Source organism: Numenius arquata, chromosome 1 (genome assembly GCF_964106895.1).
Source record: "Numenius arquata chromosome 1, bNumArq3.hap1.1, whole genome shotgun sequence".
NCBI lineage: Eukaryota > Metazoa > Chordata > Aves > Charadriiformes > Scolopacidae > Numenius > Numenius arquata.
The window spans coordinates 85,034,556-85,049,176 of NC_133576.1; the positions used below are offsets into that span (position 1 = coordinate 85,034,556).

Consider the following 14,621-nt stretch of genomic DNA (forward strand, 5'->3'; position numbering starts at 1 on the left):
AAGTGGAACAAATCAATGTGCCTTTCCAAGTGTATACGTTCGAGAACTAGCTCTAAAAATTGTTTTAATATATAAAACCAGTTTTAATCAAATAAAAGAAAAATATGAAATATTGCTGTAGATCACTTTTTGAAAAGAAGTTATACTGCAAGGTACCTGTCATGGCTCATCTGTTTTTTGGCCTGCAGGAAAAAGTTTATTCTCTTCTAACATTTCTAATACATAAAAACTCAGTCATATTGTTCTCCTGCAATGCAATTCTGTACCATTTCCAATGGAGAAAAAAAGATTTATGGAATGCTGGAACAGCTGACATAGAAACTATATAGAGTCATTATGAAATTATTAAAAAAAAAAAGTCAGGAGATTATCACTCCTCTGCTATATTACCAAGCCATTTCTACTAATTCAAAATTGGAATACACTTTGCCTTACCAGCCTATCCAAACTTGTGCCAGCAGCAGTTGTAGGTCGCTCCTCTGGGTTATATGGTCTAAACCGAGTATTGAAGTTTTCAGGGACAGAACGGGAAGATCTCAGGGCAGGTGCTGGTTTAGGTTGGCCACATCCTTGAAAAACCTGAAAAAGACATTGTAGGTTATATGAAAATCATTAAAAAAGGGAAGCTGGTATTTTATACTTTCTTTATTCTCTCTTTCATATATTTGAAACCAGCTTTGACCGCCATTTTGATAATAGTGAATTGAACACTTGCCCTGCATAATTAAACTCAGGTTAATAATTAAACATTATTAAATTCTCGATGAAGGTATAAAAACATAGGGACCTTAAAACCACCTTAATTTAGGAAGGTGATTATTGTAAGAAGAGGTTGTGGAGTCCCCTTTGGAGATTTTCAAGACCCGCCTGGATGCAGTCCTGAGTAACATGCTCTGACATGCTCTGGGCAACCCTGCTTCAGCAGGGGAGTTGGACTAGATGATCTCTGTGGTCCCTTCCACCTCTAAAAATTCAGTGAAATTCAGTGACATCTGAAAGCATTTTAATTGCTGTCTTTCCAGGAAGAGAAATGGGCAAAAAGAAGTCCTTTGTGGCAGGATTTAGTTGATAATTATTTTAGTTTTTGTTAAAATGTGGCATTTACCCAGATTCACACCTCATTCATAAACCCTACCCACAGCTTTTCCTGCCTGGTAATTTTGTTTGTAGTCTCAGAGGAAAGGTCAATGATGAAATAGTTTTATAACTGGATTACTTTCTTATTCCCTACCAATCTCTCCCTAGAAGAAGGGTGAGGCATATAGAGTGGCAATAGTGAGAATTATTTTCTGCTATTGTGTTTGTTTTCTAGGTATAAAAAATAATGTTCAGGGTTATGAAATTTTTCATATACTTGCATTTCGAAAAAAGTTTCAGTAGCATTTATCTCGTGGATACAAAAGGACACAGAGGACACTTTTGACTACTGGATATCAAGTATATATGCCAGAGGAACTCTCACAGAAGTTACTCGGTTGAAAGCAGGTAGAATATTCACAGAGTTAAATTTTTCAAGTGCTCTGATGAAGTAGGATCCTAGTGTTTGCCTTCATACCAACTTTTTCAGGTCTGGAATCATCTTTCTTTTTTGTGGCCACTGTATTTTGGCTATTTCAACATTTCGCCTCCATTCAGAAGAAAAAAATTACGTATGTCAGAGTTTCTTTAAAGATATATTTTACAAAATCCTAATGCCAGAAACAAATCTGTCTGAATGAGGTTTGTGAAGGTGAAAACTCTTATGCAGGTGCTGTGTTTTGTTTTTAGGACCAGATTATGCCTGTTTGTATGGCAGATAACAGCTATGTTGTGAGCCAGTAATGAAAAAGACTCATGTTTCACTTTTAGACTTTTAGATTTTCTGCCTTGAGTGGTTCTCTCTAACGTAGCCACGGATGCTGTGACTTTTGTTGCTTTCAGGATACGTTACAATTGGCTCTTATTTAGGTTTCTCAATGTTAATTTAGAGGCCCTAGATGATTTTAAAATTGCTGAAAGAAACTGATTCGTACTAAATTTATGTCAAATCATCAGGTCTGTTTTGACTCAAAGTCCAGCAAGTCAGTTCTTGTACAGCCTGTTGGGATTTTTAATTTATGAGTGGAATGCTACTTGGTCTGGTTTGAGAATATCTGGAAGATTTTTAAAATAGTTTCTAGCCTCCCTAGTCATGAGAACAACAAATTAATTTAATCAAACAGGAAAGATGATTTTAGCTTGTAAAGTTCTAAATTTTTCAGCAGGAAAGAGTTCAACTAAGATTAATGTTAAAGATTTATACATGATTGTGTATGATACTGTACAATTTAAACAGCCAAATATATATGTTGGGGGCATCAGTTATACTTACAAAATTTTACTTATTTTCTTCTGACTGAAGATAAACTATGTGCAGAAAACATAAACTTTTATTTAGATATCTATGAAATCCCATTAAGTCAATTAAACAATCAGGTATTTTCTTACAAAAGCAAGTGACAATTATCCAAAACATGCAACTTGGCTCTCAAGGTAAAGGAAAGTGAGGGCACTGAATGTTCTTAAATTCACGGTGTGTAACTGTTAGGCTACTTGTATGACCATGTGGAGTAACTGAGTCTACATAATTTATATTTCATTTTTCTTATGACATACTGAAAAAAAAACCAACATAGACTTTGTGGCGTCTAGCTTCATACAAATAGTTGTAGCAAGTGGTTTTGCATGAACAAATTTACTTACAGCCAGAGAATAATAGAGATGGAAATTGGATAGCGATTTTTATATCACAGAAGAATAAATAATTTACTTTTTAGATTAACTGGCAGAAATGCAGTAAGGATAGAATATCCAGTAACTAAATTTTGAGTGCAAAAGAGACATTATCTAACTTGCGTCCAGGAATTAACTGACAGAACAGAAAGTGTAAAGTTGATTCCTGATATTAACAAATGCTTCCTAAGAAGCAGCTTTCAGAAATACTTTCTTCACAATGTTGCTCAGAGATACTGAGCAATTTCTGGAAAAATATTCACGTTTCATTACGCATGCTGTGAATTGGCAGCCTAAATCCACTCTCTTAAAAAAAATTGCATTTTATGTATAATTAGTGTAGTCCATCTCATCTGAATTTACAGAAGGGATTCCATTTGAAGTTAAGAAACTTAAATTTAGCTGTGTTCACGTAGGTATCTATATTTAAGCTGAACATCTAAGCTCCCATTTTAGACAGTGGAGATCAAAAGCTCCCTTCAGTTGCTCTCACGTCAGCATCTATAATAGTTTGTGGTGTCCTGAGATATCCAAGGCATCTGTTCAGACTGTCTTAACACAAGACCATTCCTCATCAACCTGCAGCTAAAGCTCAAATGGGATATCCTAGGGTGTCACAAAGAGCACCAGACCTCTAAGGTCAGGGATATGAACAAAGCCATTAGGTCAAGTCAATGGAGCCGTAAAGAATTACACCTACGGAGCTGACTAATGGAGGTTATATACTTTGGGACTAGGAAGTAAATACTGTAAAAAAAGAGTCCTTTTCCCAGGAGAACTCAAGGTTTTGAATTCCAGCAGGCAGAATTTGTTCTCTCTGAAGCCTTGAGTCATACTGTTATTTAGACACGTGCTAGTGCTCAGTGTTTGCTATTGAGTGTCTCTCTCTATATGACTGCTCCATTGACTCTCTCATCTTCAGATAGAATATCATTGATTTTTTCCTGAAGTGCCATTACATTTTTCCTGCACAGGGATCTGGAAAGAACACAGATAAATGAAGAGGTCTTGTTAATATGAAACCCAGGGGCTATTTTAAGAAGAACCTTGGATGTAGTCTTATGAAGATTTCCTCCTTATAAATAATGCATAGGTAGTCTGCTATGTCATGGAGCTCATTCATCTTTTTAGATTAAGTAATTGCTGAAAAGGAACATATATCTATAGGTTAAAATGGCACATCCATCAGTTCAGACATAAGTAGATTTAAGACTTATTAATGGGAGTCTCAGTTATGGGATAGCCTTTATGAAAGTGGAAAAATCTCAGCATGGCAGCCAAATGACACTTACAGCAGCCAAACATATCTGTATAGAAACAGACTGCTTAAAATGCAGAAAATAGTCCAGTATGTTGTGTTTTGAGTAGCAATGAAGACAAAATTATGCTGATGCAATCAGATTAGGAATTGTTTCCATTTTGAAGAAAAATGGATGTCATAACATCTTTTCTGCTGTTTTTTGAGTTTTTCTCCACTTATTGTGAAAAAGCAATCTCTGCAGATGTCAACTAGTAAACATTCATATTGTTAAAATGGAACAGATGTAGGATTTACTCTTTGACTTGAAGCAGGAATCAAAGGTAATGGTACTGACAGCCTTATGGGAAGATTGTGAAGGCCCCAAAACATATTTGTTTTGGCCAGGATTGAAATAAGCATTTATATGTTACTACTCTCTGAATATGACTCCCTGAATTACCTCAGGGAGAACGAGAATAAGAATAAGGTAAATGTATGCTATGACTAAGTCTTGGATATGAACTAAGCCATGAGAAACAATATACAGAATATGAAGGTTTTACCTGAGAAATAGTCAAGCTGTTCATGGACACTGAGTTTGGCACTATAATGTTCAAATACCAAAGAATCGTCATTGGCAAATAACAAAGAGATTTCAACAATGAAGATAACACATCTCAGACATTATCAGGAGAAACCCAAAGTAAATCTATTGCAACCTGACTTCTACCAGAGGCAACCTTCAGGCAACACCACTGAAGTCTGGGTAGACCCAGATTGCTAAGCCTACTCTTCAAAAGCATTGATGTCTTGGCAGGCATCTCAGGCAGCTCAGACATTGTTTTTGCAGTCTGTGTGCCCTGATTTGCAGAAGGTACTCTGTCAGAATGGCTGCAGATGACGAAGCTATGGAAGCTGGTTTTGATGATCTTCAGTCCTTACCTTTTTATGGAGAAGAGAAACTCAGGTCTGATTCAAAGCATGTAGATTCCTCTAGAAGAAAGGCCTTGGGGTCTGACTTTCTAGACCATTGCTCCTTTTTGAAAAGCATCTCCAGACAATGCAGCTGTCAGGAATGTGACTTTCCCCAAGGCAAAATAAGGACCTTGTGTGGCTGTTGTTTAGGGACATGACACCCACACAAGGTGAGCAGTGTATGAAGCCTCGAGATTTGTGGCCAGACTTTCTAGACAGCCAGTGCTGAATACAGACTGCTGAGAAATACTGAGAAAATAGGGAAAGATTCCAGCCTCACAATGAATTGGAGGATCTAAACATAATACTAGCACCTGCTAATGTGAACTGCTGAAAGAATCAACCACAATCAGCACACAAACAAGAAAAATTAATGGCCTAGGAACAGAGATGCTCCGTTTTATGCAGTGACAGGTACTGGATATGGCTGACTCTGTATGTCCTTGGTCGGAAGTACAAAGATAGAAGAGGTACATGTGGCACCTCTATAATTCTCTGTCTTGGTATTGATGTGCACCCATCAAGAGTGGAAGACAGAGGGTTTATGTCTTCTAAGGAAATGAAAGACAAGATGTGAACTCAAGCAATAAGCCCTGACTGTCTGCACTGATTAATTGTTAACTCATTGGCTTTTTCTTGGACTGCTCTAACTTTCTCTTTGCAGAATGAAACGGCTCCAGAGAAGGTAGCTCTCAGCAGTATAGAAATGAATCAGGCTGTGACACTTTGGCCTCAAGATCAGGCACTGGTCCTTGTCCCCCTTTTATTTATTAGTATAACTGTAACCATGAAGACTATTTCTCAGAAGAGTAGTGCTGAATAGGAGGTGCATATTTATAGGAAAAAGATATTGGACAAAACCTTCAGTGCTACATCAAGTGAAGAATGGAGGGACAAACCATAAAAATAAAGACTTAAGAAGTTCATGATGTATTTTTCTGCTGATGTCTGAAACTGAAAACTTCATAATTCACGTAAGAGCATGCATTCTTACTTATTTTATACACTTACTATGTTGGAAAGCATACATTGTTGCTCACTTAATTTTGTCTCCATATGCACAGTAATGTACAGTCAGCGTGTTATATCAAACATACTTCTATTTGTCTCAAATAAATATCAATATATAATTGCAGCTGGTAGAACAGCAAACATCATTTTGTGATGCAAAGACAAATTGATGGTGCAATTTAATGTGAATGACTTTTGGAATAGGGTAATTTTATACAAATATTTGAAATAGGAGAGGGATGGACTTTGGATTAAATGAACTCTGAGTCTTCTGGCTGCAAAGAGGATGAGATTAGTGAGAGGTCCTTGAGGAAGAAACTGTTCTTTTTCATTTGTTCCATTCCTTTTAAAAGTGAAACAACATTATACAAAATGGCCCAAAATTCTACTGAACGCAACAGAGACCCTCCTCTCAGACATGAGACAGATTTTTTAGGTAGAAAAAGCTGTACGTCAGTGGTGAAGAATAATCTACGTGTGTGTGGGTGTTGCAGGTGTAACATTATTAGTGCATCATCATTTTCCCATTGTAAGAATGCACTGACTGACTTGTGGAAAAATAGTTGTGATTCCTAGTCATCACATTTTCAGTGGGTACAGTCAAATGCAAGATACAAAATTGTTTGAAGAAAGAGAAAATAGTGTGATTTTGGCACCCTGCCTGAAGCTTTCTGAGCGGCGTCTCAGAATAATTGACAAGCGTGGCTTTTCTCCTACATTAGGTCTGCAATTGCATTCCATGCACCCCATTACATCCGGCAAGGTATCTGTCATTTTCACTGAAGCTCTAAGTGGTCAGTATGTATAAGGGGGAAAAATTAGACGACAGATGACTGATTCGAAGTCTGCTCATATATCATTTCTACAGATCTGACATGACACAGAAGAACAGAACACTAAGCCCAAAGTCTTTGCCTTGTTATACTTTTCTTTAAGAATAAAGTATTTCCATGTGTTAGGACATGAAAAAAGATGGGTATAACCTAGGAAAACAAGGAAATCACATTTCAGGAGAATAATGGTCTACACAGAAATATACAAAAGCTCCTCAAAGATAGACAGCTCTGTTATCTATAAATAAATAAAATAAATATAATAAATAAATAAAATAAATTTCACTGATATCATTTGGTTTCTGTTTCTCAAGATTTTAAAAAATATTGACGAAGGTTTCTCTTAGAAGAAAAACTTTACATTGAAAATGGAATTGCTGTGATTTATTAATCTTTACAGCAAATAAAATATTTCTGAGGGACAGGAGAAACAGTGTGCTCTGCTACAAATGGGTAGTGAGATGAGCTTGTGCCACAGTGATGTCATTGGATTCTGGCAGGGGATGCAGCTTCCCGACTGATGGAAAAGTGTGAGAACTGAGCAAATAAAAAGGAAAATGAAATATACCTGAGCCTTGGGTGAGTTTTCAGTGAAAATATTTTTTGTTTCTTTTTTTGAGGTAAGGGCTGTTTTTGCTGAACCTAGCCTTTAATTCCCAAAATATTTGAGAGAATTTGGCTGTTAAATGCCTTGATTGCTGCTGCCAGAACAAAGTCTCATCTCACAGGATGTAGACTGCTTTTAAAATCTAAGTAACTTCATGTAGGTTGAAAGGAAAAAGCATCTTGAAGGAAATCCTTAGCATCCTGCAGCACTGGGGCCATAAAAAGCACCTAATTTTGGGTTGGCAGGAAGAATGTTAACCTCAGCCTCCTGCCTTTTGTCCTCACATTTTTCCCAGTTATGGCAGCTTCCTTCCAAGCAATGGAAATTCACTGGTTTGGATGGCAGTCTATCCAGCACCTGTTATCTACTGGGAGATCAATGGGAGGTTGAAACTCCTAATACAGGGAACCTGGCAAACTGTTGACTTTAGATTTTGAGTCACAGTGCACTGATGAATATTAAGGAAAAGCCATTAATTGTTGGCTCAACAGCACCTGCTACTGAATTCAAAGGATCTTATTAACACGGGGTTCAGAGGTGGTGGTGATCTGTGTATAAACACACACACCAAAAATGGAAAGGAGGAAGCTGGTATCATTAACTCTGTTTATCTTCGTGTCAGAATCCAGACAAAACTCTATCAAACTGAGGTCTAGTAATCAGAGACTGTCCAATGTAATGATATTTCCCTTGAGTGGCTATTAAAGAAGGTTAAAGGGAACATTTTGTGTATTGACCTCAAGCTCATTGTACTTCAGTCTGACCTAGACAGATCAAAATGTGTTTGGAAGTTAATATGGAGAATCGCAGATGAGACACAAGCAGAAGTTACCAAATGTGCTCTGCAGGATATTTCTTACAGAGTTACCGCTAAGTTTCAGCACTCTGTTTTCCTTAAATCTCTTACAACTATTAATTTGGAGTTTACTAAATGGTACCTTTCTCCCTGCCACTCCCTTTTGAAAACTTCTAGCTTGTTTCACCACATGAAGGATTCAAAGACAGCCTGGTGAACTGTTGAACAAGCAAATGTAATTTCTAGTGGTCTGGACAATCTTTCTTAAAGTCTGGACAGAAAAATGGTGGAGATGCTTTTCCCCCTGCTTGTGACATTCAGCAAAAGAGAAGGCATGACTCACACAGTACCTTTGCCGACACCTGCATGCTGTTTTCTTGCATGTTCATGATGGCTTCGGAAATCTTGACATCAATAGGATCCATGACTGATTCAATGTTGAATGGTCCCTCTAATCTCTCCGCTACCAGAAGCATAGCATCTGTTAAAACAGAAAGCAGCCATTCCCTTAAAGAAGGGATACCTCTGGGTGCCTCAGACAGTCCAGCATCGCCAGCCAGGGGTGTGGGTACCAAGCGCTCCCAGGCAGGACCCCGCTGGGGACATGCGGCAGCAGGACGGTGAAACCCACAGTGCAGTTTCCCAGCTGTCAAGAATATTTTCCCCTACCACTGCCACCACGGAAAGCAGAATAAAGGCTGTAAAAGTTGGATTAATAATAGTTGCCATAGCATTATCGAGCTTAGGGTAAAATTATTTTATACAGTGTCGCACCACTCTTAGCAGCCAGTGCTCTGGAATGTACTTATGTAGTCTCCTTCCCGAGAAAAAGCAGGATGATAGAAATGAATCCCTGGGGTATGTTCTTAGAGTTTGTGTGAAATGATGAAAACTTTGATATGATATATCAGGGTGTTATAATTAAAGCAGCTGTTCTTTCTGACCTTAATGATCTCATTTTCTTGCAATATGAACAGCAGATGAATATTGGATTTCTGCCATAGCATATAGGTATAAACCATGTTTGCCTTGCTACATTTTCAAAACATGGTCGAAAGTTGTATGCAGAAATATATATATGTTTTGGATTTTAAAAGCGATTGCTTGCTTAAGTTACATTAGAGCCTCTCTCCAAAATAATTTTATCTTTCTGTGTTCATTAGCAGGTAAAAACCAAGGAACCAAATAGAAATTAATAGCAGTAAAAAAGATTTTGCCATACAACACATTGTCTACACACAGACACAGATTCATCACAATTTCTGTATCAATAGTCAAGTGATAAACTGGATTTATACTATACCTTTGAAAATCATATTTGATCCTTGTCTCATATGTTAGCACTTAAAATTTTCAGCATCTAATTAGCTTTGAACAGATGTTACTTTTAACATGATAAACAAAAATTTGTCACATGCTCTTTTCTTTATCCCTCAGACTTAGGCTCTGCAAGATATTAATCAGACTTCTACCCAAAACAGACCCCACACATGTTTTGCGGTTGTAAGCACAGCTCCCCACTGCAGCTGCGTGGAGCAGGCATGGAGCACCTCATAGCCCCGATGGCCGTGATAGCTCTGCACTTGTCTGGGGCATCCCAGGACTTCTTTCCAGCCTGTGTGGCCATCTTCTCCTTCCCCACAGAAGCATGTGTGCATGGATGTATGGGGAGAAGGGGCTGCTGTCTCACAGTAGCAGTTGAGACACAGACACCTATGCACAGCCTGACCCGAGGGCTACAGTGTGTTGCTGTATGCAGTCAGCACGTGCTTAAAAATCCTGCTGAAACCGAAATTATTTGTCATGTGGTACCTAAGTGCTTTTGCAAATTCAGGTTTAATATTTCACAGTACTTTTTGGCTGGAAAGAGTGCAATGCCAGTTATTTGGAGTGGGGCATATGGCACTTCTTGCTAACTGTGAGAAATGGTGAGATGGTAGGAATTCAAACAGAGGTGTTCTTTTGTTTGTACATGATTTTAAAATTCTTTAGTTTAAACCCTTTCTGGTGGGAAACTCAGTGAAAACAGCACCTAGCTCTGATAAAGGCAACATAACAGTTTTCATACACACACAGGTACACACACACACATATACACATGCACACTCATACACTTGAAGAATCCTGTAATAAGTAGCAATTTTTCCACATGCAAAGAGAGTTTGTAAGTGTGGTCTAGTATAAAGGATTTTCTTCCTCGCACGTTTGGAATGACTTGTATAAACACGTTTATGCCTTTGCACTTTGTGAGTAATGTGCTCAGCCTATATCCTAGCTGCCACAATGAGCACTAGTCATTGTTGGGGCACAGGTCTTGGTGGCTGTATTTTGGTCATTTAGTTCAAGATTAGGGTGAAACAGTCACAAGATTTTTTTTTTTTTTTTTTTTTTTTTTTTTTAGCTCTTCGACAAGCGATAAACTGATGTTGTTTGAGGACATGTTTTGTCTTCTTCAGTTTCAGCAGGTGTGTGGGGCCACGGCTGATTTAGCAGTGACTGGACTGCTGGGTTACTCCTGTCTCCTTCTGGTAGGAGTACTACAAGCTCAGTCAAGCAAAAGAGGCTGAGCAAGTGTCACTTCTATGAACTCCAAAATTATTTTCTTAGCCTCTGTCTGACTGAACTCTTCCTTCTACCCTTTCTCTAACCATCATGTTGTCCCTAATATTAAGTCAAACCTATCCAGATGACATCTGACAGCCCTGGACTGAGAGAAGCCTTGAAAAGCAAGGCAGCCATATTATTGTGAGCCTGCAGGCCCCTTGGGAACGTAATCACTACGGTACTTAACTAGATTCTGTTTACTGACTTTTTTGAGTTAGCCTTCAGATTCAAATTCAGACTGAATTTCCTACCCTTAACATTGATCTCTAGAATAAAACAACCCACAGTGTGTTGTCTTAAGGTGAATTCCTGCCTTGGAAAAGATTCCCTCAGCTCATTAGGTTACATCCTCCTGTTTGCCAACCCTAACCCTCACACCAGTGCTAAACCTTATTATCCACTTGCACAACTCTGTATGAACACATACAATACATACACACCAGGTATCCTACGCAATTGAATGAAATAAAAGCTGTTAGGTTAAATATAGTGAAAATCAGATTAAATTTAATATTCTGGGATTTATGACAGGGCAGTCACAATGATGTAATGGTACTTCTCAGGCTGTAGCTCTTCAAATCTATAATCACATAACAACAAACACAACACTGTTGTCCCAAGCCTCCTTTTTCTTGTCCTAAAAATGTTATGAATATTACTATAGGAGAAGCTGGAAAGCTTTCAAAATGAATTTAAGAAAATCTATATGCTTCAGTATTGAAATCTTAATTCTCAAGAACAGACCCTTGAACTCAAAGAATGCTTAATTCAGTTCAGTGGGACTCTGAGTGGGTTTAATAATTTCTCAGTCAGCTCAAATAGTAAATAATGGGGGCTTAATTATTGTTTGTGCTATAAAAAACAGAAAAATGTTTGATCAATTGACTACATGCTTTTTATGTTGTTAATACACTTGAACTGTATTGTTCATTTACATATGTTCTTTATTTTTACCTTTTTTGCATTTTTAAAAATCTGTTTTGCTTAGGCTAAGTACATGTTTTCCCTCTCCATATATGACAGCACTTGGTAAAAAGCTGGCATCTAGCTGCCGGGTGAGTGGATCAAGAACTCAGTTTAGGTAAGTCATTCTTGCATTGAGGGTTTGTTAGTGACTCGGAAACAATAAACATGACTAATTGCTCACTTGAGGACATGGGCTTGCAAAACAGTCCAGAGAAAGTGCAGAACATATGGCACACTAGATTCACTGTCAGTGTCACTGCTCTCAACTGCTTCTGCTAGATGTGTGTTGCTCAAAACAGGCGGGAGGACCTTCCTGACGCAGCAAAAAACCCAAGTCTACTGGAGTCTCAGGGTGTAGTCCCAGGGGCCCCAAAATATCTCTGCTGGTTGAGCACAGCAGCTCTGTTTAGCTACTTTATATTCCCTTGTCCACGCCAAGAAATCCCATAGATATTTGACAGTGGCTCTTAGAAGGACATTGTTTCATTTTAAGCAATATATAAGAAATTGATCCTGCAGAAATTTTTGGTTTAGTTCACGGATTTTTATTTTTTTTAAGGTTTTATGAGTGCCATTTTAATGAGATGCACAGGACAAAGCTGATCACCATGATTTACCTTATAACTTAAAAACTCAGAAGGCCATTTGTGAATTTCAAGATATAGTGATGCTATGTTAACCCTGATCATCTCTAGGCAAAATAATGGATAGACTAATAACATAAATAGACAAGAATCTGCCTCTGTTTCCTAGGAACTGCATCAAGCCACTGTCTTTTTGACTTATCTTGATAACAAAATTTCTTCCTCTTTATGTCGCTTTTCCTTCACGGCAGGTAAATCCCAGATTGAAACAAAAGGAGCAGGGACAAAGACACTGATTTATGAGACATCTGATGAGTGAAAAAAAACCCCAAACTAGACCGAAATACGAAGTTCCTGTAAAAACAATCAGTGCCTCCTTTTTCTTGCCACCTTCCTATCATCAAGAAAACGTAAGGAGGGTCTGACAGGGAAGACTCAGGGAGCTGATAGGAAAGACTGAGGAAGCTGATAAGGGAAGGCATTATTTGAATCTGTGTCAGTTTGGCTGTAACATCAGTTTTTTCTTTCACACACACTTTGTTGTTCTTCTACTTTTAAATTATCAGTGAGATTCCATCAGTGGCTGAGCTTTCCCCAGGGAAATTCAGAAAAGCATCTGTGGATGAAGTCTCTGAAAACGTTGTTTCTTCAGGGAGACAAAGAATGGTAAAATACTAAATTGCATGTCCTTCACAAAATCTTAAGGTATATTTTGTTTTGGGAAAAAAGGAAGATCTTATCTTAAATTTCCTGTCAGCAGGTTTCTAGTTTTTCTAGTCCCATATATGTGGTCCAACACTTATTTACGTAGAACTGTGAAGTACTTGTTCACATAGTTGCTTGTGAAAGAATGTAAGGATAATTTTTTATTTGGGAAGCTTCAAAGGATTAGTCCATGGACAAGTCCATGGATTGTAGAAGAAGAGAGATGAATCAGCTGTGAGCAGACTGAGTAACTTATTGTGGTTGGCTATGACCCTGAGAGTGGCTATGACTGTTTTGGAACAGGATATAACTGTTTATATGTTGGGTTGCAAAGCAGTGCTCATTTGGTAGCTTTCCAACCTTCTAACCAAGGGTAAGAGGAGGCGGGAGTTTGGCTTGTATTTACTATGTGATGTAGGCAAAACTCAGTGAGTTTTCCATCATGACACTAAATATAAATAGTGGTCATAAAATCTTTAGAGCGTTAGATGGTAAATTAATGAAACAAAATAAAAAATAAAAATTGAAAAGTGAAACATGGGTACATATTGACTTTTTAGAAATATAATAACAGTGGAAATACATGCCTATAATACTCTGCCAAAACTTTTACTGCTAGATTAAGATTTACTAAAAAAATTCAAGAAGAGGAAAGTAAAAACACCTTATGTTTAATGAGGTGTTAAGGACTCTTTTCTCAGGAAATCAGAGTAAGACATGGCAGTGATACAAAACCTGCTGTTTTTCTTAGGGTCCACAGTCCTCTTTTCACATTATTATTCATATGAGAACACTGTACAGTTCTATTCTGATGAGGCTTAATTGACAGATTTCCTCTCTGACTATCATTAAGACCCACACATGTATTGGCATAATAGCATTATAATTCTCTACATCCTGTTTTTTTTTTTTTGTGGAGGGGGAAGGTACTTTTCTTAAAACTCATGTTTGCACCTGTGTAAAGGGGACCTCAATATTCCTGATTTGGATATTTAGTTATCCGTATCCACTTAAGCTTACCTGCTAAGGCATGCAGGCAAATGACTAGTCCTTGCCTGAGGTTTAGGTAAGTGAGCAAAACATGAGAAACTGCTGGACGTGGTGTGAGATTTTCCTGGAGGTAAAAAGTAACAGAGTAGGCAGTTGAACACAAGTCACAGTGCCATGAAGAATGGCAGGATTTCGCAGATAGTTAGAAAAACAGGATAAATGGGGGAAAAGTAGCTGGGGTGGGTTGTTTACATGGGAGAAAACAAGCACAAAGGAAGAGATGGATCAAGGTGAGCTGGGGAACAAGCATGGGAAAATGGGGAGGAGAGAACATATGAAAGAGACAATCCATGTGGAAGCACTTCTGGTCAGCAAACGTGTTGGCTGCCTGATCATAGATTAATGGAATTGTCTGCTCTACATTCTTATTAAACCCTATTTCTAACCATTTTCTGGTTGAGAATAATAGCGTAGGTGTGCAGTGTATTCTCTTTGAGTGTGTGCATAATGTCCTGCTAGCAAACTTCAAGCTGGACTACCTGGTGAGTAGAAGGAGACC

At 38.0% G+C, this 14,621-nt stretch overlaps 1 protein-coding gene across 1 annotated transcript in view; it reads right to left on the reverse strand.

Moving 5' to 3' along the window:
* GPC6 (glypican 6) overlaps nucleotides 1-14,621 on the reverse strand; it is a 771,666-nt gene that overhangs the window by 61,568 nt on the left and 695,477 nt on the right. Inside the window, exons 5-6 of the mRNA XM_074168620.1 lie at nucleotides 8,564-8,694; nucleotides 436-579 (exon numbers count right to left, since the gene is read on the reverse strand). Coding sequence (XP_074024721.1) covers nucleotides 436-579; nucleotides 8,564-8,694 — 275 coding nt within the window. The remainder of the gene's footprint in view (nucleotides 1-435; nucleotides 580-8,563; nucleotides 8,695-14,621) is intronic.